This window comes from Muntiacus reevesi, chromosome 13 (assembly GCF_963930625.1).
Source record: "Muntiacus reevesi chromosome 13, mMunRee1.1, whole genome shotgun sequence".
NCBI lineage: Eukaryota > Metazoa > Chordata > Mammalia > Artiodactyla > Cervidae > Muntiacus > Muntiacus reevesi.
In genome coordinates, this window is record NC_089261.1 from 1,274,338 (window position 1) to 1,298,601 (window position 24,264).

General features: G+C 54.9%; 1 protein-coding gene and 1 non-coding gene across 2 annotated transcripts in view; both read left to right on the plus strand.

Annotated features, from left to right (window-relative positions):
- Positions 1 to 22,565, plus strand: part of LOC136146025 (sodium/glucose cotransporter 1-like) — a gene marked incomplete at its 5' end in the record, with an annotated part of 46,811 nt that extends 24,246 nt beyond the window's left edge. Inside the window, 7 exons of the mRNA XM_065904846.1 lie at positions 4,903 to 5,038; positions 7,512 to 7,619; positions 8,766 to 8,916; positions 15,569 to 15,737; positions 17,983 to 18,198; positions 20,231 to 20,330; positions 22,294 to 22,565. Coding sequence (XP_065760918.1) covers positions 4,903 to 5,038; positions 7,512 to 7,619; positions 8,766 to 8,916; positions 15,569 to 15,737; positions 17,983 to 18,198; positions 20,231 to 20,330; positions 22,294 to 22,565 — 1,152 coding nt within the window. The remainder of the gene's footprint in view (positions 1 to 4,902; positions 5,039 to 7,511; positions 7,620 to 8,765; positions 8,917 to 15,568; positions 15,738 to 17,982; positions 18,199 to 20,230; positions 20,331 to 22,293) is intronic.
- Positions 11,684 to 11,756, plus strand: TRNAG-UCC (transfer RNA glycine (anticodon UCC)). Its single transcript has one exon. It is a non-coding gene; the product is annotated as a tRNA-Gly (tRNA).
- Positions 22,566 to 24,264: the final 1,699 nt, after the last annotated feature.

The window sequence follows — 24,264 nt, forward strand, 5'->3', positions numbered from 1 at the left end:
AAGTAGCAGAAAATTATAAAGAAAAGCAAGGAGGAAATAAACGGTCATTAAAGCAGTCATTTTTGAAGCAGGGGGAAGAGTTGAGGTTAAAAAGAAGCACACGTAACAGCATTATTGACAATCGTTAAAAAGTGGAACTGGCCCAGATGTCCACCAAGGAGTGAAGGAACAAAGCGCGTGTCTGCGTGTGGGAACATATTCAGCCAGAAAAAGAGATGAAATCCTGTCACATGCTGCGCGTTTGATGAATCTAAGAGCAGTAGGCTCGGTGAGAAAGCCAGGCTCAGCAGTTCACCTGCTGTGTGATTCCTTCTACATGAAATATTCAGAACAGGCAAATCCATGGAGACAAAAGTCCAATTAGTGCCTCCCCGGGGAGAAGTGGAGGAGGAATGGAGAGTGACTCCTTTTGTGTTCCTGGGTGCTCTTCTGGGTCATGAAAAGGTTTTGACATTGGAAAGAGGTGGAGATTGTGCAACACTGGGGATGCACTAGACACTAGTGAATTGTTCACTTTAGAATGGTTCGTTACAGAGACTTCCCGGACAGGCCAGTGGCCGAGACTTCTCATTTCCAACACAGGGGGCACAGGGTTGATCCCTGGTTGGGAAACTAAGATCCCACGTGCTGCACAGCATGGCCAAAAAGTAAAAGATAAACGGATAGTTACACGTTATGTGAATTTTACCTTGATATTTAAAAAAACAATCATGGAAAGAGGCTTCTGGGGTTCCGCAGAGTTGCACCTCTTGAATTGGGTGGTGGTTCCATGGTAATGGAACTACAGCGCTCCGTAATGTGCTACAGCATACGTCCATGTGTTACCTCACAATAAAAAGGGCCTAAGCCTTTTATGAAGGGAGGTGTCACAGATAGCTAACCTGAGGTTGAAAATGAAGAACAAAGTGGGAGATATTTAAACATCGACAAAGTTGCAGTAACGCAAGCAATTTGAAATTCCCAGGAATAGATATACAGACCAGTGGAGCAGAGTAAAGAGCTCAGAGGCAGACTCACATACTTGTAGGGATTTAATGTATGCTCTGGAGGCTGCACCAATCAACAGGGGAGACTTTGGGTGAATTAAAGAATTAACTGTGAAAGGGAAACCCATACTCTAATAAGGGAAGGTAACGCTGGTGAATACTTTCTTAGTTGTGGGGAGTGTAAGTCATAGCGATTTGACCACATTGCTCGGCGGGCATTTTTAACAAAGATGCTCTAGACAGAGTTGATGGATGACGGGCTAGAGGAGACCATTAGAAATGTTTGCAATGAGCAGGAGACTAATAGCAAACGCACAAGAAAAAGGCACTCCAGCAGCCACGGGGGCAAAAGACAATGACAGGCAATTTGTAGAAAATGAAATATAGCCCAGTATTATCAGGGGAGTGCAATTTAAAACCACAATGAGACTGGCAAGAGTCAGGAGGCGTGATGACGCCAAGCCCTGGGGAGCACGTGGACGCGTGGGGATCCTCGTGCGGTTCTGGCGAGAGTGCAGACGGGCTAGCCTGCTCTGGAGACTGAGTGTTCAGTCCGGTCCAGTATGCTGTGCTCTGGGACCGAGCAGTGACGTTCCCCAGAATGCACCCCCAGTCCTCATCCAGGTTCGCGAGGGTCCACACGTGAGGCCTTGCTGACAGCATCGAGCGTGCCGGGTGCTGAGGTGGGCGGATGAGACCCGGGCGGGCGGCGGGGGGAGCGGACACTGAGGCCTGCGAGCAGCCGCGGGGCCGCCGTGCCCGGAGCAGCACTGACGAGCTCCGAGTGTGCTGAGTGGAGGGCCGGCGGCTGGAAGGGGAGGGCCGGAGGCCGGAAGGGCGCCGGGCCCGCGGGCTCGGTCAGGCGGGGCAGCCTTGTTGCTTGTATTCCTGACTTTGTGCTGATCACGTGTCTTGTTATGCTGCCTTGCCGCGAAGACAAGAAAAATCCTTCTGTAAAATTAGAAAACAGGCTGGAACCTAGCCACCACAAGCAAGAAACCTCCGCACTTCAGAAAACCGAGGTGTTAAGATACCAAACACAAAATACGCGTATAAGGAAGTAAAAGTAGACCTGAAAACATGAACACAATTCCGTCAAAAATGACCAGTTAGATTTAAAGCTCAAACTTCTGGAAATGCAAAATATCCTTGTTGAAGTGTAAAATTCAGTATCTGTTAAAATAACAGATTAAACGTACTTGAAGGAAAGAATTAGCAACCTAGGAGAGAGAACTGAAGAAATTGCCCTAACAGCACAAAAAAGTCTGAAAGAGAGCCTATGTGACATGGATAACAGAATTGAAATACTTCCTTGGATTCCAGGAGAAAAGAGGAGAAGCAATATTTGAAGAGAAAATAACTGAGAATTTTTAGTTGTTGAAAGAGCAGGACTCTTTAGATTCAGGAATCACAGTGACTCCTGTGCAAATCTGCACAGAGTCACCACTTGGGGAAGTTTCAGAACGTGAAAGACGAGGAGGCTGAGAGCCCCTGAGATAAAAGGTCACTTGTGGAGGAAGACGGGCACCCCCACAGACGCAGAAGCAGCATAGCTTGAGGGAGAGGAAGAGAGCTTTCCAAGTCCTGAGGAAGATACTCACTTTCCAGCAGGTGCCCCGCTAAGTGTTACGCAGAAGTGAGAGCAAAATAAAGTCGTAACTGGGACTATCCTGGTGGTTCGGCGGCTGAGACTCCACTCTCCCAAAGCAGGGGGCCCAGATTCAATCCCTGGTCTGGGAACTAGATCGCTCATGCTGCAACTAAGACCCGGCACAGCCAAATAAGTGAATAAATATATTAAAGATAATAAAAGTAAAGGCATAACCTTCCCTAGATACTGAACGAGGTGCATAAAGTAAAAGGAGGTCCTGGAGAGCAGGAGGGACGGTTAGAGATGCTGGCCAGCACATGCACAGATCTGAAGCAGTGCCTGAAAGTCATTGTGATTGTGCACACGAGAAGTAAAACGCAGAGCAGAGCTGAAATACGAGACCACAGTTGGAGTCAAATCTGTCTGTGCACCTGAAATTGAGGAGTGTGCGAATACTGGTTTTCTTTAGGTCTGAAGTTGTATCCATGTTAAAATGTTAAGGGTAATTATTAAAAGCTTTAAAGTAGAATCTCTAACTTCCAAACTAGTAAAGAAAATGATTTAAGAAAAAATTTTATTGAAAAAAGAGGCAAATAAACTGACAGAAGGAAAACTATTTTCCTTTGCCTACTGCTGTGGATGGTGACTGTAGCCAAGAAATCAGAAGGCTCTTGCTTCTTGGAAGGAAAGCTATGACAAACCTAGACAGTACGTTAAAAAGCAGAGACATCACTTTGCCAGCGAAGATCTGTATAGTCAAGGGTATGGTCTTTCCAGTAATCATGTACAGATGTGAGAGTTGAATCCTAAGGAAGGCAGAGCGCCAAAGAATTGATGCTTTCGAACTGTGGTGCTGGAGAAGACTCTGGAGAGTCCTTTGGACAGGAAGGAGATCCAACCAGTCCATCTTAAAGGAGATCAGTCCTGGGTGTTCATTGGAAGGACTGATGCAGAAGCTGAAGCTCCAATACTTTGTCCACCTGATGGGAAGAACTGACTCACTGGAAAAGACCCTGATGCTGGGAAAGATTGAGGGCAAGAGGAGAAGGGGATGACAGAGGATGAGGTGGTTGGATGGCATCATTGACTCAATGGACACGATTTTGAGCAAACTCCAGGAGATGGTGAAGGACAGGGAAGCCTGGTGTGCTGCAGTCCATGGGGTCGCAAAGTCAGACACAGCTTACTGGCTGAAGAACAGTGACCATCGTTTCAAACAAGAGTTCGTCCATCACCCTGCTTAGTGATACATGGCCACCTACGCGAGTGCTGACGGCTTTCTGCATGCAACGACTTCATGCCCCACGACTGTCCTGGCCTCAGCCCCCCTCCCACCCTCCCTTCGAGCCCGGCTCCTCTCTGCACAGGGCTAAGCAGGGACAGGAAATGCCGCCAGACGGCCGCCTGCTCAGCAGAGACCCCCAGGGCCCCGGGGGGCGGGCCACAGGTTGCCGCCTGGCCCCCTGGGAAGCAATGCCTGTGGCATGAGGCAGGACCACTCCGGGGTTCTTCCTCCTGTTAATAAAGTAATGCATTTGGGAAAAGCGAGAGAGCATTAGAGAGCAGGAGAGCCCTACCCGTCAGGACTGACCACCGTCGTCACGCTGGTCCCTTCCTGTGGGCTTTTTCTGAGCACAGAGTCACGGTGTCAGTGCTACTGCTGGACTCCGTGCCTCTTAGTCAGCATCTCGCTCCGAGCATTTTCCCATCATTTCAGTGCCTACAGAATACTGCCTCCGTGCAGTGGGCCACGTCTGCGTGTTCTCTCTCACGTGCTTCCCCATCTGCCCGCGTGTGCTCCTGCTCGGGCTGAGTGCACACGGCCTCTTAGAGCGCCGTGCCATGGGCCGTGACGTGCCCCCAGGAGACGTCGCGTGTCAGGGTGTACACTGGTTGGTTTCTGCTGAGGTTGGCCTTAGCTCTGAATGCCCATTTGTTGTGAGGGACACGCCTGTGCTGGGATTGATGTTGTGGACAGAGGTGCTCTGTGTCCTCTGGGAGGGAGTCTCGTCCTTGCCGGGGGCAGCTCGTAAAGCGCCGCACCGCTGTGCTGGGTGTGCGGCTCTAGCAATGAGGCCAAGGGCAGGCCGCCCCCATCCGTTCGGGCAGCCGCTCTGAGCAGGACGTGCTGCCCCGTCACACGTGTCTCCTGAGGCGCTGCATGCCGGGGGGCGCCGGGGGAGCGGGGTGAGCGGCCGGCAGGCCCCTCCTGCCCCAGGGCACCCCCTGCTGCTGCCGGGCCCAGCCGTCCTGGCCCGGCAGAGGCAGCCCAGGCTCACAGACTCTGAGAAAGCCCCCCCGCCCCCACCTGTGTCTCCTCTGCAGATTTTTGTCCAGGGCTGCCTGGCAGGGAAGAGCTTGTCCCACGTGAAAGGCGGCTGCGTCCTCTGCGGGTTCCTGAAGCTGCTGCCCATGTTCAGCATCGTCATGCCGGGAATGATCAGCCGTGTCCTGTACACAGGTGCCTCCTGCTCTGCCACGCTCACGCTGAGCGACTTCCCGGCTCTTTGGCCTCAGGAGGGCCTGGGGTTGTCAGGTCTCCCACGGCCTAGTGGTGTCAGGGTGCCCCACGTTGCTTTCTTGGGGGCCGATGGGTTTAGATGAGGGACGTGGCTGAGCAGAAATCTGGCAGAGACCGTGGAGGTAGGTGGCAAGAGAGAAATCGCAGAGGGGCAAATCAGCAGGGAGGAAGAGGCTGACCCTCCCTGCGGCCGCTGCTGTGTCTCTGTGTGGGGCTGAGGCCCAGGCCTCGGGGAGCTCACCGCGGGCATCACTGTGTGAGCGCTCCCGGGTGCCGTCACCCCCTCACAGCCCAGGGGCCACATGTGGGTGGAACCTCCAAAACAGCCCATTATTTCCTTTCAGCACTACAAAAACGTTCCCGCTTCCCTGAGCGAGCCGTCATAATTTTGCGATGTCCGTCACCCCCGTTTCAGCTCCGTTTTACTGGCCCTACTGCCTCTCGGTGCTAGATTTGTTTATCCCTTCGGCCTTTACGGGTAGACGGGCAGGGCAGCCCACTCCAGTGTCCTTGCCTGGAGAATCCCACGGACAGAGGAGCCTGGTGGGCCACAGTCCGTGGGGCCGCAAAGAGTGGGACACGACTGAGCGACGAACACGTTCTGCACCTCCATGGCACACGTGCTCTGATGGTGCGGCCACTGGGGCAGAGCGGGCCGCTCCCGTGGAGTCGTCTGCCGCGGTGTCCGCCAGGCCCGGCAGGCTAGGGGCACGTGCAGGAGACGTGGCCCGGCGTAGCCCAGCCGCCAGTCTGCCCTGGAGACGTGCTGCTCTCACTGCTGACCCCTTCCAGTCCCAGCAGAGAGGCGTGCTCCGCCTCAGCATCCCAGCTCTGCGCTCTGGCTGTGAGGTGGCTCTTTCTGGAGCCTCACGGGCGGTGCCTCCTCCGAGGTTAGCAAACAGGCCCCATGGGACTTGCCTGGTGGCCCAGTGGCTAAGATTCTGCCCTCCAGCTTGGGTTCGGTCCCTGGCCAGGGAGCTGAGATCCCCGGTGCCTCTCAGCCAGAAAACCAAAACGTAAAACCGAAGCAGTATCATAACACATTCAGTAAAGACTTAAAAAAATGATCCGCGTTAAAAAAAAAAGTCTGTAGACTGTATAAAAAAAGAAAATAGTCCCCTCCTGCGTGCTCTCCAGGCCCCCAGAGTGCCCTGGGCTTGGCGGCCCTGCCTCCGCAGCCCCCCTGCATGGCGCAGACCACCCCACCTACTGAGGAGGGAGACTGGGCAAAGTCCCGCGACTCCTGGACTCTAGAGGTGGCTGGGGTGGTGGTGGAGGGCGGCAGGACGCAGGAAGAGCCGCCCGCCCCCGCCCGCCCCCCACCTCTCCTCCCCACCAGGTGAGCAGAGCTGTGGATTGCCCTGGGGCCTGCACCAGGGTGGGGAGGCGAGGGGTCGGGACCACTTGTCCTCAGTCCTAGAAAGAGCCAGACCTCGTGATGGCATCCACACGCCTGGGATTTGAATAAAGCCAGAGAGGTGCTCAGCACAAAAGCTGGGCCTCTGCCCGCTTCCTGGGAGAGGGTGGCTTTCCAGTAAGGCAAAGGCCTCTGGCCTGGACTCTGGGTCTCAGGCGGCCTGAGCGGGGTTTGCACACCCCACGTGCTGGTCCATCAGTCTGGTCTGCTGTGGTGGCCCTGTGTTAGCTCGGGCTCCAGATTGGGAACGATGAGCGTTTTAGCTCCTTCAGGCTGGTGTTCTCGAAGTCTCTCTGCTGTGACCAGCGGAGCCAGATTTCCACCCTCCAGCCCAGAAAGCCCCGGGAAGAATGCTTCCTTTCTGCGCCTGGGCATAAATGCCAGGGGAGTCTCAGCAAGCCCACTTGAGCGGCAGGGACTGGTCCCTGTGGGGGAAGGTGTGTCCAGAATGGCCAGGGTCCTGGGGGCTCTTCTCGGACCACACCGATGGGGGCTGGGAGCCTGCTCGCCCCGGGGGGCAGGGGCTGGGCAGAGGAAAAGCTGCTCCTTGGTTTTCACATTCTCTCCCGACCTCCCTGTGAAACTGCTTGCTCTCCGAGTAAACCCAGGCCTGCCTGCCTCGTTCTAGTCCACGCTGACCCCTTGTTCCTGCTTTTCTCCCAAGTGGTGGCATTTTATCCGTCATTTAAGCTCTCGATGGCCTATCACTTTCCCCCATTTACTTGCCTCTGTCCACATCTCTCCCCAAACCCTCTGAAACAACAGTCCCTGCGAGATGAAGGGAGTCAGGTCAAGAGTGGCCCTTCAGTCAGTGTGAGGTTGAATCATAGTTTGCTTTTCCAACGCCCGACTGGGTCACCAGAAGGCTTGCTGGGGTCGCAGGACTGGCTTCGAGTTAAGCAGTGAACTGGCAGAAGCCCCGACTCCCCGACCTCCACCCCAAGCTCCTGGTGAGCCGGGGCCCCCATGCTGGTGTGACTGTGTGTCTCTTTGCAGATAAGGTGGCGTGTGTTGTGCCTTCAGAGTGTAAGAAGCACTGTGGCATCCGCGCCAGTTGCACCGCCATCGCCTACCCCCTGCTGGTGGCAGAGCTGCTGCCCAGCGGTAAGCTTTGGAGCTGCGCCCGGGCCGGGAGCGGGCGGTCCGGAGTGAGGGCCCCAGGGGAGGCGGAGGCTGTGGCAGAGGCCCTCCGCGTCGCTGGAGCCTCGGGGCCTCCTCTTGCTTCCTCACTTGAGCTCTCCGGTCTCACCAGCATTTGCACAGAGTAGGGGGTGGCCCTCTGGGAGCCTTCCCCGCTGAGCCTGTACCCTCCCCACCCCGCCACTGCGGATGGTTCGTGGAGACACAGAGGGGAGCAAGGCGGCATCCTGCTCGCAGGGAACTCGGGCCAGTGGGACGGCAGAGGGGTGGCTCTCCTCTCACCTTCTTCCCCACCTCCAGAGGAGCTGAGCCAAGAGTACAGCCTTCTTAAATTCCACAGTAGCTTTGTGTACCAGCAGGCCAACAGCAGGGAGACGTTGATTCCCCTAAAATACAATGTAGACGGACTCCCACTGAGGAAGCAGCAGCCGCCCCACGGCTCAGGACGCACATCACCTGGCTTCTCCACCTGCGCCTTTGTCTGCGCCCCGGGGCTGCGGCCTGGGCCGTGGGGCGCCGGGAGGGCTGCCTGGCCTGGCCCACGTCCCCGCTGAATCGGCGGGGGCGGGGGGTGTTACCCCCCACCCCCAGCCTCTCCTGACTGCACGAGGGCCTCGCTCACCAAAGTCCCTGCCACTGAGCAGCCTTTCCGGTCAGAAGCTGAGCTTGTCATGGTGACAGCTGGCGTTGTCGAGTACTTGCCCAGTGTTGGGCCTTGTCTTCACCTTCCCAACAGCCCTGTGTGGGAGGTGCTCTTAAACCTGCCTTGCAGATGGGAACGGTGAGGCCCGGGAGCTGTGTCACGTGCTTAATGGTCTGGTCCGCTGGGTCTCCTCTGTTAAAGGGGACAGCAGTGGTTTCTTTTCCACAGGGCTGCAGGGGGGTCGTCAGACCAATGTCCAAAGTGACCGCCCTGGTTACTACACGGGGACTCAGCAGGAGACTGCGAGGCTTGTTACGGAGCAAGGGCAGACGTCGTGCACCGATCCGTCTTAGATGGGCTGCCACCCTGAGCACAATGCAGCGCGTGGGAGTGCTCCTCAGCAGGCCTTAGGCACCTCCTGGGCGGCCGGGGGCGCTGGTGGCCCAGGACGCGTTCCTCTCTTGCAGGTGTTCGAGGCTTGGTGGTGTCTGCCCTCTGGGCCTCGCTCATGTCCTCCCTGACTGCTGTTTACAGTGGTGCCAGTGCTGTGTTCACCATGGACATCTACCCCCGTATCCGGCCGATGGCCACCGAAAAGGAGCTCATGATAACAGGAAGGTGAGGTATTCCTCTCATCTCACGAGTTTCTGCCGTCAGTGAAATGATGCCCCCAATAAGTCATTACGTGGCACATTTAGGCTCTCAGAACTGGCTCAATAGAAAAGGCCCTGATGCTGGGAAAGATTGAAGGTGGGAGGAGAAGGGGACGACGGAGGATGAGATGGCTGGATGGCATCACCGACTCAACGGACATGGGTTTGGGTAAACTCCGGGAGTTGGTGATGGGCAGGGAGGCCTGGCGTGCTGCAGTCCATGGAGTCGCCAAGAGTCGGACATGACTGAGTGACTGAACTGAACTGTGTATAGAGTTACGTTTTTACATATGGTATGGTGCTGTTTGGTTTTTGTTGCAGTTGTGCAATGAAGATGTATTGTTTTTATAATCACAAAGGAAATTGTTTCCACTTGGGAGAAAATTTAAGTGGTGAGCACAGTGATAATGAGCATAGTTTATTAACATACCCCCAAAGTAGTCCTTATGAACGAGTGTGTGTTCATTATTCCAGTATCTCTTTCAGTCCTCAGGACAGCCTTTAAAGGTAAATTTTAGTTCTTGTTCTTACTATACAAATCGGGGATAGTGACTCAGAAAAGGGAGCTGGTCTGCCTGACCACGTGGTAAGCAGAACTTACCCATCTCAGGGCTACACCATCAACCAGGAGGCCACAAATGCTGGGCATAAGACGGGTACGAACGTGTAGACCTGGGCCTTGTCACCTTGCATAGCGTGACCCACCTCGAGCCCCCACACACTGAACTTGGCCTGCGTTGAACCTCAAATGCTCTCTTCATTCTGCGCCTCTTGCTCACTGTCTTATCTGTGTGACCCCTGCAAATTGAGTTTGCTGTGACATTTTGATTTCACTCTTTAAAAAGCACTTTTGTGAGAAACTTTAAGAAACAGATATTAGTTTTATGTAAATTGTTTTGGAACATGGGGAGAAAGAGAAGACATATTCATTTTATAAAGCTCAAGATATTGATGTCAAAACCTAACAAGTACAGCACAGAAGAAATTAAAACTAAAGCCTCCTCTCACTGTTAAATACCAGTGCAAAAATAGTAAAATAGTGGACACAAATCCAACAAAATACTAAAAGAATGCTAAAAGAATGACATCTCATGCCAACTGTGATTATTTCTCAGGAGTGCAAGAGTGGTTCAATATTAGAAAATGTGGTAATATAACTGACTATATTAATAGATCAAAAGAGAAAAATCATATATATTCAGATGATGAAAAACTATTTCATAAAATAGGTACCTTTCAACCCAGTAAAATATGTCTGTATCATCCTAAAAATCAAGTCGTGTCTAGTGGAGCTAGAAAGAAACAAGGAAAGAGTGTCCCTCCTTACCACTGTTTTTATACGACCATCTGTGTAAAGTCAAATGTATCATATAAATAAAAGTAGACCTACAGGTGAAGCTAACGAAGACTTTGAAATAACCATGATTAATATGTACAAGAAAATAGATGGAAAGATGTACAAAATAGATGGAAAGAATTGGGAATTTTCCTAAAGAATTATAATTTGTAAAAATGAGAAGGTCTAGAATTGAAAAATAAGTGTCTGAAATTAGGAACTCGGTGGTGGGGACTTCCCTGCTCATCCAGTGGTTAAGAATCCCCCTCGCAATGCAGGGGAGGCAGGTTTGATCCCTGGCCAGGGAACTGAGATCCCACATGCTTCAGGGTAGCTCAGCCCATGTGCCATGAAAGGTCCTGCGTTACGCAGAGATCCTGAGTGCTGCAGCTAAAACCTGATGCAGCCAAACAAATGAATTAAAAAAAAAAAAAAAATCTGGTGGGTTAACAAGTGATTGGCTGAAGCAGAAGACACAGTAAGTGGCTTAAAAATCGACCAGTCAACAATATCCAGAATAAAGCATGCAGGAAAAAAAAGAAGATACAGGTGGAACACAGATGAATATAATATATTATGTCATTGGAATTATATATGTGTAACTGTAGAAGCAATTTTGAAAATATAACAACCAAGAATGTTCCAAATATCTGGACAACTATCCAGAGATGCAGGAAATTGCACAAATCTCAGGCAGGATGAATGCAAAGGAGACCATACCCAGACCAGAGAGTGGTGGCACTGCTGCAGGTGGAGCAGAAGAGCTTTAGAGCAGCCAGAAGGAGGTGAAGCTCATCACCTTCAAAGGAGCGGCGAAGAGACTGACAGTGGAGTTTTCAACAGAAACTGTGGGAGCCAGGAGACAGTGGAATGACATTCTCAAGTGCTAGGAAGAGACTGCCCACCTGAGATCAATACCCGTCAAAACAGCCTCCGGAGTGAAAGTGAAACCAACATGTCTCCTGGTAAATGCAAGTTGAGGGGATGTATTACATTGGAATTTCATGAGAAGAGATACCAAAGGGGAGTCTTAGGCTGCAGGAAAATAACCTGGATGGAAGAATCGACCTTCAGAGGACGATGGAGAGTGCCATAAAGGTAAGTGTATGGGGAATGAAGAGAGCGAGTGCTGACATCGGTAAGGAAAAGCGTCTGTGGGAACAGCAACACGGGAGCAGAACACGCACCATGGACTGTAAATAGTCTCAAGTTCTCTGGTACCAGACTGCGGCATGTGCGGCCTCTAGATTGAACAAAAGAAGGACAGTTCAAGGACGTGTAACAAGTTAGTAAAATATGAAGTAGCCAGTAAAATATTTGATTAGCCCAAAAGAAGTCAGAAGAGTAAAAATTAAGTGAAAGGTAGGTTGAACAGAAAACAAATAATAGAGTGACTTCCCTGGTGGTCCAGTGGTTAAGACTCTGTGCTTCCAATGCAGGGGGCTCAGGTTGAATCCCTGGCCAGGGAACTGAGATCTCACATGCCTTGAGGTGTGGGAGGAAAAAAGAAAAAAAAAGGCTGTGTACATACCACATATTCTTTATTCATTCATCTGTTGATAAACACTTAGGCTTTTTCTGTGACTTGGCTATTATAAACAGTGTAAAGTGTACAGTGATGTCTTCAAGATAGTGGTCCATGTTTCCTTTCAATATATACCCAGAAGTGGAATTGCCAGGTCATGTGGTATTTCATGCAAAGATGGGGACAATAAAGGACAGAAATGGTATGAATCTAAGAGAAGCAAACGATATTAAGAAGAGGTGGCAAGAATACTCAGAGGAACTATATAAAAAAGATCTTAATGATCCAGATAACTGCAATTGTCTGATCACTCACCCAGAGTCAGACATCCTGGAATGTGAAGTCAAGTGGGCCTTAGGAAGCATCACTATGAACAAAGCTAGTGGAGGCAATGAAATTCCAGTTCAGCTATTTCAAATCCTAAAAGATGATGCTGTTAAAGTGCTGTACTCAATGTGCCAGCAAATTTTAAAAAACTCAGCAATGGCTACATGCCTGGAAAAGGTCAGTTTTCATTCCAGTCCCAAAGAAGGGCAATGCCAAAGAATGTTCAAACTGCCATACATTTGCACTGATCTCACTCACTAGCGAAGTAATGCTCAATATTCTCCAAGCCAGGCTTCAACAGTATATGAACCGTGAACTTCCAGATGTGTAAGTGGGATATAGACAAGGCAGAGGAACCAGAGATCAGGTTGTCAATATCCGCTGGGTCGTCAAAAAAGCAAGAGAGTTCCAGAAAAGCATCTCCTTCTGCTTTATTGACTATGCCAAAGCCTTTGACTGTGTGGGTCACAATAAACTGTGGAAAATTCTGAAAGAGATGAGAATATCAGACCACCTTACCTGCCTCCTGAGAAATCTGTATGAAGGTCAAGAAGCAACAGTTAAAACTGGACATGGAACAGCAGACTGGTTCCCCGATCAGGAAAGGAGTATATCAAGGCAGTATATTGTCACCCTGCTTATTTAACTTATATGCAGAGCACATCATGTGAAATGCCAGGCTGGATGAAGCACAAGCTGGAATCAAGATTGCCGGGAGAAATATCAATCACCTCAGATATGCAGATGACACCACCCTTATGGCAGAAAGTGAAGAAGAGCCTCTTCATGAAAGTGAAAGAAGAGAGTGAAAAGCTGACTTAAAACTCAACATTCAGAAAACTAAGATCATGGCATCCGGTCCCATCACTTCGTGGCAAATAGATGGGGAAACAGTGGAAACAGTGAAAGAGTTTATTTTTCTGGGCTCCAAAATCACTGCAGACAGTGACTTCAGCCATGAAATTAAAAAACACTTGCTCCTTGGAAGAAAAGCTATGACCAACCTAGACAGCATATTAAAAAGCAGAGACATTAGTTTGATGACAAAAGTCTGTCTAGTCAAGGCTATGGTTTTTCCAGTAGTCATGTATGGATGTGAGAGTTGGACTAGAAAGAAAGCTGAGCAATGAAGAATTGATGCTTTTGAATTGTGGTGTTGGAGAAGACTCTTGAGAGTCTCTTGGACTGCAAGGAGATCAAACCGGTCAGTCCTAAAGGAAATCAGTCCTGAATATTCATTGGAAGGACTGATGTTGAAGCTGAAACTCGAATACTTTGTCCACCTGATGTGAAGAACTGACTCGTTGGAAAAGATCCTGATGCTGCGAAAAATTGAAGGCGGGAGGAGAAGGGGATGACAGAGGATGAGATGGTTGGATGGCATCACCAACTCGATGGACAAGAGTGTGAGTAAGCTCTGAGAGTTGGTGATGGACAGGGAGGCCTGGCGTGCTGCAGTCCATGGGGTCTCAAAGAGTCAGACACGACTGAGCGACTAATTGAACTAACCTGAACTGTAGTTCTGCTTTCAGTTTCTTGAGGAACCTCCATCCTGTTTTCCATAGTGGCTGCACCAGCAGTCCACGAGTGTTCCCTTTTCTCCACATCCTTACCAGCACTTGTCATCTCTTGTCTTTTTGATAACAGGCCTTCTAACAGGTATGAGATGGTATCTCATTGTAGTTTTTTGCCTTTCCCTGATTAGTGATGTTGAGCACCTTTTCATGTACCTGTTGGCCATTTGAATATCTTCTTTGGAAAAGTGTTTATCAGCTCGTTTGTCCGTTTTCAGTTCAATTTTTAGTGCTGTTAAGGGTGTCTGAGTCCCTCTTCCTTCTGATCAGAAGTCGTCTGTAATTCATAGTACTGCTCTGTGTATGTAACGCGTCTTCTTTCCTGGGCTTCCACAATTTTCTCTTCATTTTTGGTTTTCAGCACTTTTGTCATGGATGTGCTGGTTGGGTTTTGCTGACATTCTTAATCTGTAAATTAACGGCTTTCACCAGATCTGGGAGATCGTTGGCCATCATCTCTCTGCATGTTTGTCCGCTGCGCCCGGCTTCTGCTATCGCACATTAGCCCTTTTGACACTGTCCCAGAGATCACTGAGGCACTGTTTATTTTTAAACATTTTTTTTCTCCGTTCTTCAGTTTTGATTTTCTTGTCTCCCTTGAGGATATTGGCCCTTTCTTCTGCCGTTTCCAATCTACTGTTAAGGCCAATCTGTGAATTTTTCATTTCATATTTTCAACTGGAATTCTAGTTCTGGAGTATCTGTTTGTTTCCTTTTAAATTTTTTTCTAGTATTCCATGTTCTGTCTTGATTTCCCATCTGTTCACTCGCAACTATAATTTCCTCTAAATCCTTTAAGATAACTATAGTAGTTGCTTTGAAGTCCTTGTCTGCTCATTTTAATACCTGAGCCATCTTGGGGTTGATTTCTATTGACCTCTGTTTTCCTTGACTATAGCTTACATTCTCTTACTTCTCCCCATGCCTAGAAAGGTTTATTATATACCTAACATTGTAGGTAATAGTAGAAATTCTGGATCATGTTCCTCTGAAGAATATTGGCTTTTGTTCAAGTATGCGGGTAAATTCCTAGCTGATCCCCTTAAACTTATGGAGGCCTATTTTTTTAATTAATTTATTTTTTGTTGAAGGATAACCGGTTTACACAATTTTGTTGTTTTCTGTCAAACCTCAGTGAATCAGCCGTGGGTATCCATATCTCCCCTCCCTTTTGAGCCTCCCTCCCTCCTCCCTCCCCATCCCGCCCAGGTTGATGCAGAGGGGGCCTGGCTTCTGTGCTTGGTTAGTGGGACTCTGCTTCAGTTTTCTGTAGTTGTGCAGCCAGTTCTTAGTCCCGGGACGTGCTCTCGGCTTCCAAGGCATGGCTCTTCAGGGCTTTCACTGAAGAGCCCTCTGCGGTTACCTCTGCAGGCAATGAAACCTTTGCTCAGCCTTTTGTGTCTTCCACCAGTTGCTCGTTATGGACTATTGGGTAGTTTTGTCCCGCATGAGCAACCAAGGGCTTAAGGGACGCCTATACCAATCTTTAAAATCAGGTGCATTACTGTTCCATTTGAAATTTTTAGAAATGTGTTATCCCTCAAGAAAGTAGCATTTTCCATGTATTGTATATTTTAAGCATGACCACCTCAAGACACACCCTCCAAATGTGATGAAAATCTACCCACGATCCAGTCCAGAAGTTGAAGGGGTTTTAAGAACCCTCGGGTCCTGTTCGCGTTTAGGGGTATGGCTGTCTCCTCTGCCACCCTTGAGGAGCGGGCATCCGAGTGTGACCTAAGGAGTAATTAGAAGGAGCTCGTAGTTTATGCTTGGCAGATACTTTATTGGCAGGGTAAGCAGCAGCAACAGCACACATTCATGAAGTCGCCGCTGACGTGCGCTTGGCCCGCAGGTTTTTCGTCATCGTCCTACTTGCTGTCTCCATCGCCTGGGTCCCCGCCCTGCAAGTGGCCCACAGGGAGCTACTCTTCGAGTACATGCACACGGTTCTGAGCTACCTGACGCCCCCCGTGGCTGCCCTGTTCCTGCTGGCCGTGTTCTGCAAGAGGGTCACTGAGCAGGTAGGTGGCCCACCCGCGGGGGTGGGCTGGCGGGAGGCAGGCTCTGCGCGCTTCCAAGGCCATCACCCCCAGCCGTGCCACGCGCGGGGCAGAGCACGCGGGACCCTCCGGCACGCTTGTCTAGCCACAGGAGGGCCCTCTGCCGTTGCCTCTGCGTGAGGAGGCTTTCCTGCTCAGAGATGTCCGACGCTCAGGGGGATGTTCAGTCCCGGGCTCCTGCCACCTTCCCTGCACGAAGACCGTCTCTTCCATCACATGTAAAACCAGATAAAGATCCCAACTAATGGGTCAGTCATTTCACCCGTAAGACTGGAAGCACGGTTTGCCAGAACATTTTCACCTGTTAGTTGAGTCACATCTGACTTACACGAGTTCTGAGCACAGCGCCTCTGAGACCTGGCTCCTGCCTGCCCACCGGCCCTGGCCTCTCCGTGTGCAGCCCCCGGGCCCGGCCACTGCTGGTCACGTGCGGTGCTGACTGCCTGTCCCCTGCCCTTCGTGGCCCCTCTCCTTCCCCACGGACTCTTTACTTTGCCGTGAGTGTCTTTGTCCACCTGCATCTGGCTGCTGCTTCCTGCAGGCTCACGCCAGGTGTTCAGGCCTCCAGCCAGTTGGCTAGTGCTTCCTGCTCTGCTCACCTTGTGGGTGCACGCTCAGTCGCTCAGCTGTGTCTCATTCTTTGTGACCCCCGTAGACTGTAGCCCACCAGGCTCCTCTGTCCATGGGATCTTCCAGACAAGAATGCTGCACTGGGTTGCCATTTCCTACTCCAGGAGATCTTCCCGACCCAAGGATTAAACCCACATGAGACCTGAGTTTCGTGCGTTGGCAGGTGGATTCTTTACCACCAAACCATGACTCAGCTCACCAGGACACAGTTTAGCACCGAGAATAGGGTGAGGGGGCATCTGGGTTCTGGAAAGGCTCCTCCCTGTGGTCGCTTGGGAGGGGTGCGGGCAAGAGGAGCAGGCGGCCAGGACGATCTGCCTCCCACCTCTGAGTCACTCGGGGTGTTGGGGCTTGGCACCAAGGGGACCTGGGGAGCTTGTCAGTGGCTCTCCGGCTACCCTGGTGCAAGGTTACAGCGTATTATGGGCCCCTTCCTTGGCCTGGAGAACTTCTCCAGGCCTTCTCTCTCACCCTCATCTGTTCCCCGATCTTCCCTTTTCCGCACGCCTCCTTCAATAAACGGGTCCTGTGGACCACCCACCTGGCCTTTGGCTTCAGCTCTTTCTCCAAGACTCTTGCCACACACTGAATCCTCTGCCTCCCCCGACATCCAGCCGTCCCTGAGACTGGCTCCAAGCCCAGGTGTAAGGGGGAGGAGACAGATGACGCCCAGTGAGCAGATAAGATTTCTGAGAGTGGAGTAGCGCTGCTTAAAAGTAAAGAAGGGGAAGGTGGGAAGTAAAGGAGTATCATGGAGGTGAGCAGGGCAGATGCTGGCGACAGGGCGTGGGGCACCAGGACGTTAGCCACGCTAGTGGGAGAAGACTTCTCCTAAGAAAGTGACCCAGAACCTGAGTCCTGAAGGGTGAGCCAGAACCACCTAGCTCTGGGGAGAGACCGAAGCAGGAAGAAGGGCACGTGCGAAGGCCCGGCAGCAGGCAGAGGGCAGGCGTGGTGGCCGCAGTGCGCCGCCGGGGGGCGGAGCCCATGAGGTCAGCTGAGCAGGTGCGCCTTGCTCCTCAGGGCGGCCAGGAGAAGCCACAAGGGCTTCCGCAGAGGCAGGGCAATCCCTGACCCACGCTTTGAAGCGCTCACTCGGGCTCCTTGGACTGTGGGCAAGCAGAGACCGGGAAGGGAGTCCCCCCGTGTGAGAGGCGGCGGAGGTGGTCTCCATGGGAACGGCAGCATCACTTGCTGATGGATCGGTGGTAGGGCAGGCTGGAAGGAGAGGAGCCAGGGATGTCTCCTGGGGTCTGTGCCTGAGTAGCTGGGGAGATGGAGGTGCCCCTACTGCAGCAGCGAGGACTGAGGTCTTGGACACTGTGTCTGAGCTGCGTCTTCATCGTCTGACTTAGAAGTGTCTCCAGTATTCGCAGTATTCCCTGGGTTCTCCGACAGACTTGATAGAGTGTGGGCGCCTCTCGGGTCTTTGTTCAGCCCTGGGAGGTGGTGTCCCCGGTGCTGCGACGGCTCTGCGGGGTGCGTGAAGGCCTTGTTGTGCCGGGTTAGCTTCAGAGCCGGACGACTCGTCTTGGCGCCGCCGTGCTCCCGGTGACTCGGGCTCCCCCTCTGTCAGGGCGCCTTCTGGGGGCTGGCCAGCGGCCTTGTGATCGGCTCCTGTCGCATGGTGTCCGAGTTTGCCTACGGGCCCTGGACCTGCTCCGTGAACAGGAAGTGCCCCCGGATCATCTGCGGCGTGCACTACCTCTACTTCGCCATGATCCTCTTCGCCATCAGTCTTGTCACCGTCCTGGGCATCTCCATGTTCACCGTGCCGATTCCAGACAAACACGTGAGTGCCGCTCTGGGCGAGCTCCGGGGTCAGCCTGCAGCCCCCACGTCCTGGGAACAGCTTGGGACAGAAGCGGCTGAAGGTTCTGCGTAGTTTTTAGAAGCGGGAGGGCTAGGGGTGGGGGTGATGGACGGGCCAGAAAAAGGCAAGTAACTCCTTGCCTTAAATGCAGAGCTGATCTAAAAGGCTTTCTGACAATCCTCCAATGAAGTATTTACCAAGAGTGAGATGTTTGCCTTTTAAAATACAAATTTTCTGTGAAGTGCTGAGGTCGCTCACTCCAGTGTGAGTTAATATAATCAGGGTCATCCCGGCTGCTGCCCGCCTGGCGAGTGGGGGTGCAGGTGGGGGGGGGGGGGCGGGAAAGTAATGCCCGCAGAGCTATGGCCAGCGGCCTGCACGCCCCATTCTCCTTGTCCGGCCACTTGCCCTGCCCAGGAGGAGGTGTCCGCCACTCTATTTGGAACATAAAACGCCTGGGCTCAGAGGAGTGTGGTCACTTGTCCATGACTCCAAACCTAGCCGGCAGCCCCGGTGGGCCTGAGCAGACTGCCGTGTGTCACGTGCATGGGCCTGGCCGGCGGGCCCAGCAGGACTCCCCAGGGGCTTGGTGGAGTCGGAGGGCAGCAGGGAAGGTCCTGGGTGTCCAGGATGAGATTGGGGAAGGAGGCGCTCGGAGGGAGAGGGGCCTGGATGAGAGCAGGGGACGGGGAAGATGCCTCTGCTCTGGCCGACTCTGCGCTGCAGTTCTGCTTGCTCCGTTCCTCTCTCACGCCCAGAGCCCCAGGGACTGGGGCAGAGCAAGTGGAGAGGATGGCCCGCAAGCCCAGGACAGCCCGCCCCCCGCCCGCCCCCCGCCGTGCCCCTGCCTTGCTCCCTGCACGTGGAGAAGCTCAGGTGCTGGCCCGCGCTCCGGCCGGTCGCACAGGGTCTTGACGGCAGCTTGTCTGACTCTTCGCTGCTGCCCTTGTATCCGCACCTGTTTGGTCTGGCCTGTTGCTCGGGCAGCCGCACACCTGATTCCAGCCCAGCGGTGCAGGCGCTCGGGACGGCGGGGAGGGGAAGGGGGAGCTGTGCTTCCAGGCCAGCGTCTGGGTGGGTGCTTCTGGGAGAGGCGGGACGCACTCGTGCCCAGGCTCTCTCTGCCCTGTGCGCGGCCTGGGCCACAGCGCTCAGCGCATGGTTGAAAAGGCACATGTGGATGGACGGCGTCGTCAGGAAGCCACTCAGGGTGAGTGACAGGCGTCTCTGAGTCCCGTCTTGGTCCAAGATGGCAGGCTGCGTCAGTCCCATCCCTGCCGTGGTTGGGTGAGTGGGGTGCTGGTGGTGCTGAGATTCAAATATACCGAAGTCAGTATAATAGATAACAACCTATTTCAGGACAGACTTGTTGGACATGTTCACTTAGTACTGACCCCAACCCTTAAAAAAAAAAAAAAAAAGCCTGGATTTTGTTACTTCCCAAAGTTTCCACCTGTGTTTTCAGGAAGATAACAGAGTAACAGACCGGAAGAGGGGGGTCCTGCCTTTCTGCACCCGCAGACACCTGTTGACTGTGAGCAGCTGAGTCCTGCTGAGGCCAGACCATGGGGTACCCAAGATGAGGCAGGTCAAGCCTCCCCTGGGCTGCGTGTGAGCGCTTGTCTCTGACAGCCAGGAGGTTCTTCTGGCAGGAAATCAGCCCCTGGGTCCGCCCTGTGGGTGACCCAGGAGCAGCAGACCCGCGGTGAGGGGCCGCTTCTCCCAGCCTGGAGGGCACAGCTTCCTGGATCCGTCACCGGGAGGCATGCTGAACGTGTGCCTCATAGCCCCAGTGTCCAGCCCGGGACACTGAGCTCGCCCTTTGCGAGGCCAGAACTGAAACCCGGAGTTCCCGAGCACACACTTTCCCCACCCCACCCCTTCCTTCCTCCCTCATTGGAACTAATGACCACACCTCTCTTCAGTCCCTGGAGGCCCTGGTGCCCAGCGGTGACACCGTACGCCCGGACGATAGGGCCCTGGTGGTGACAGGCCCCTTCTTCCCCCTCAGCTCCACCGCCTCTGTTGGAGTTTGCGGAACAGCCGGGAGGAAAGGGTGGACCTGGACGAGGATGCAGAGGTGAAGGCCCCTGAGCCCCAGGCACAGCCAGGTGAGAAGGAGGCCGGAAGCCAGCGACAGGAGGGGCCTGCTCCCGCCCCCTCCCAGAAGTGGCTCCAGGCGGAAGCCCCGCGATGCCTCTGAGGCCTCTCTCTGGGATTCTGGGCTCGGAATGTGGAGGTGGGAGGTGTCAGCAGGTGCAGGGGGAGGAGGGGAGGGTCTGGTACAAAAGTGAGGGGCGGAGAAACAGAAGTGTCTGGCGACCTAGAAGTGTCTGCGGTGGGGCGGGAGGGATGCACGGAGCTGCACGGATTACCGTGTCTCAGGATGGGGGAGAGGGGGAGGGACAGTGGGTCATGGCACCTCTCACAGCGGTTCAAGCCAGAGGCTCCTGGGAGCGGGCGGGCATTGTCTGCAAGGAGCAGCAGGCAGCTGCCCCCGCGAGGGCTCCAGGGACACCGCTGTGGACATCTGAGTTTCAGTCCCAGCAGGAAGAGTGTCCAGGAGAGGCTTGGGTCGGGGTCTCCAGGAGGCCCCGGGGAGAGCGCTCAGCAGGGGGGTCAGAGGCGTGTGGGGCCACGGGGAGGGTGACTGCACCTCCTGAAGCACTGACGCAAGTGGGATAAAGCCTAACGGGATTAGCGCTGAGTCTGCAGCAAGGGCCCAGGGTGGGGGGTGGGGGCGGAGGGGGCGCTGTGGCGGGCGTGTCTGGGGGCCATCCTCCTGGCGCCCCGCCTACAGTCCTGCCAGGGACCGTCTCCTGACACCCGGGTCTCTGGAGGGTGCCAGGCTCTAGGAGCGCTCTCCCTGGGGGACGGGGGACGCTGCCCTTCAGGCCTCGTGTGCAGGGCGTGCCCTTGGGGCCCCTCCCAGCTCCCGTGATGACGGTGGTGCGCGCGCTGGCCGTGCGCGTGGGATGTGCCGGGCGCGGTGTGTGACAGGGGCTGCTGTTACCCCCAGTCCAGGGACGGGGAGACGGAGGCCCACCCAGGAAGTGTCTGCCCCAGCTCCCTGCAGCCCAGCAGCGGTGGGGCGGGCAGGGCAGGCACAGGCAGGCTGGCTCCCGAGCACACGCTCTTGGCCACTGGCCCGTCCCGCCTCCCTTCATACAGCCCTTGGGTTGTGGTCACATGATGGGTCAGCCCCTGTGGGCCAGGCGGCGAGGCGGCATCTGAGGGGCCGGGCCTCCCGCTACCGCGGCAGCTCTCTGTCTCGGGTCCCGGCGGCAGCCCCTCCCTCACGACACAGGCCCCTGCAGCACCGGCTGGTGAGTTCCGCGATTCCGGTGCTGCCTCCGCCTCGGGACACATCTGGTGCTGCCGCCGCCCGAGGGAATGAGACGCGAACAGGTCACTGCGCAGGGCTGCACCGAGACGGCTCGCTGTCGTCAGGGAGGGCGCCATTCCCCGCCCGCCTGTGCGCGGAGCTGGCCCTGGTGCTGACCTGAGCCTGAGCGGGCCCGCAGCGGCCAGACGCCGGAGGGACGGTTAAGCCCCAGAGGGAGGCGTTTCACTGATTTGGCCCAGAGATGTGGATGGAAATTTGCCTATTCTTGGGCCTCCCCCGCTCCTGGAGAAAACACCAGTTCCCCTTCCGAGGACCCAGAAGGCCCTTGGGTCAGGCCGTGATGCTGGTGGTGCCTAGAGAATGCGCTCCCAGGGCTGCTGAGCAGAGAGAGCAGGGCAGCGGGCTCTTCTGTCCTCCGAGGAGCAGCCTCTTGCCCCGGACCTGCAGAGCTGGGCTCGGTGTGCGCCCGCAGGGGAGGCCTGCCGCGTGCCAGCCGGGCTCTGGGCCAGCTGAAGTCTCTGCTGATGCTAGGCGAGCGTGGCCCCCCAGCCCCGCTCTCTGTGCCCCCGAGGCTGGTGGGAGGCGCTCCGCAGCCAGGGCTGAGGCTTGCTGCCCGCATCGGGAGCCGGTCCCCTGGGCTCCCTTCAGGGTTCCCCACGAGACACAAGACCCTAGGAGGACCCCCCTGTGTGCCGGCCTCCTGACCCTGCCCGTCCCCTCGGTTCCAGACGCGTTCATAGAGGCCAGGGGCTGCCTCTGGAAGGCCTGGGATGTGTTCTGTGGCCTGGAGTTGCTGCCCAGCCCCAAGCTGGCCCCGGAAGAGGTGGTCGTGCCTGAGACGGAGCAGAATGACGTGCCTGGAGGGACGGCGCGCGGTGACGCGGAGGGGACGGAGGAGCGGGAGGCGCCGCAGAAGCAGCCCTTCTGGAACAAAGTGCTCGGCCTCTGCGGGATCCTGCTGGTGTCGCTCATGGTGCTCTTCCACGTCTACTTCTACTAGCGGCCACGCGGCGGGGAGGGAGCCCGTCCCGGGGCGGCCCACGGCCCGGCGGCCCGGGTCAGCCGCTGAGCACAGGCCCTGAGCCCCAGGGCTGCGGCCGGCAGGCGGCGGGGGCAGGGATCGCGGGCGAGCGCGGCCGTCCTCCGCTCGCTGAGCCGCTCCGCCACGCAGACACTGGCTTTTTATCTCTTGACGCCTTTGGGAGCCTCGCCTGTGTTTGCGTCACCGTTCCCTTCCTGTGCCCGCCTCCCCGGGCAGCGCTTCCTCCTCCTCTGGGAAGGTGCGGCTGCTGGCAAAGATGCCCACCCACAGGGCTGAGCCCGCTGCCCAAGGCCGCACAGGCCAGCGGGCGCCAGGGCTTCCGTGGACAGAGACGCTGCACCTGGCTGGATGGTGGTGGGCTGAGCTGGTCCCTGCCCGAGGACCGGGCCTCCCTGCAGCTTCTGTCTGGCTGCACCCCTCGGGCACGGACGGAGAGGAGGCGTCCCTCCCAGGCTGCCTGCTGCTGGGAGTCGAGCCCTGGGCTGGATCCCCTTAGCAGTCAGGTAGAGGCCACTCTTGGGCTGTGTCTCTGCAGGGGCGCCCTCAGCCACCCCTTCCTCTTTCTTCCTCTCAGACCAGAATAAATGATTCGCGTCTTGAGAAAAAGTCTCAGATACATCAAAGGGATTTGGGGGAGGCCCACCAGCATTGCAAAATCACCCTCTGAAGGTGCGGTCAGAACCGGCCCGTCGTCCCCCTGTTGAGGCCTTCAGCCGACATGTCTGAGTCCTGCTGTGTGCCAGGACTGCTGGAAAACCACCGTGGACGGGACTCACGGTCTCGGGAAGCAGACTGCAGCAGTGCTGGTGGCCTCTGGTTCCCTGCCCGGGGTCACCATCGCCTTCAGGTGGCAGGACCAGGATCAGCCACACTTGACGGAGGAGGAGCCTGAGCGGTCAGGAAGCCCAGGACCCGGGGCCCTCTGCACACACTCACAGTGGCGGGAGCGCCCCAGGAAGAGGAGGTCAGCGAGCCAGCGGGGGGAGAGTGACAGCGCGCGGGAGGACAGGGCGAGGCGAGGGTGTGAGCAGGCCTGGGTGCACAGCTGGGAGGGGCCCGAGCCGCAGGCCTCAGGTGTCTGGGATCCTGAGTCGCTGGGAGCTTCAGCCATGAAGGAATAGGACCAGGTCTGCTGACTGGTGCTGGGAAGGTGAAAGGGAGGTGAGAACACCCACCAGGAGGCTGGTAGAGGAAGCCAGGCAAGTTAGCAGCAGAGAAGAAAAGACAAGGGGCCCGATTAGCACCAAGAGAAGCCAGCAAGCAGAAGTCACAGGACTCGGGTCACTGGGCTTCTGGAAGGAGGGCCCAGAAACGGCTCTCCAGCTTGAGCACAGGGGCAGAGGGCGCCCCAGTTCCAAAGCCGGGCCACGCAGGAAGGGGGCGGGGGCGGGACACAGGCGGAGCACCGTTTGGGACACGTGGACTTGGAGCGGCTTGAAGACGCTCTTTGCCATCTTGACCACGTTCGGTCTCTCTGATCGATGAACATGGGATGTCCTCCTGTTCATTTAGGTCCTCTTTCATTTCTTCCAGCAGTGTTTTGTCTTCAGCACTCACAGTTTTGCATGTCTCAGCGGATTCCTGGGTGTTTTATTCTTTCTGGCGGCACTGTAAACGAGGCTTTCTTGAAAGTTGGGATAGAGTTGATGCACAATAT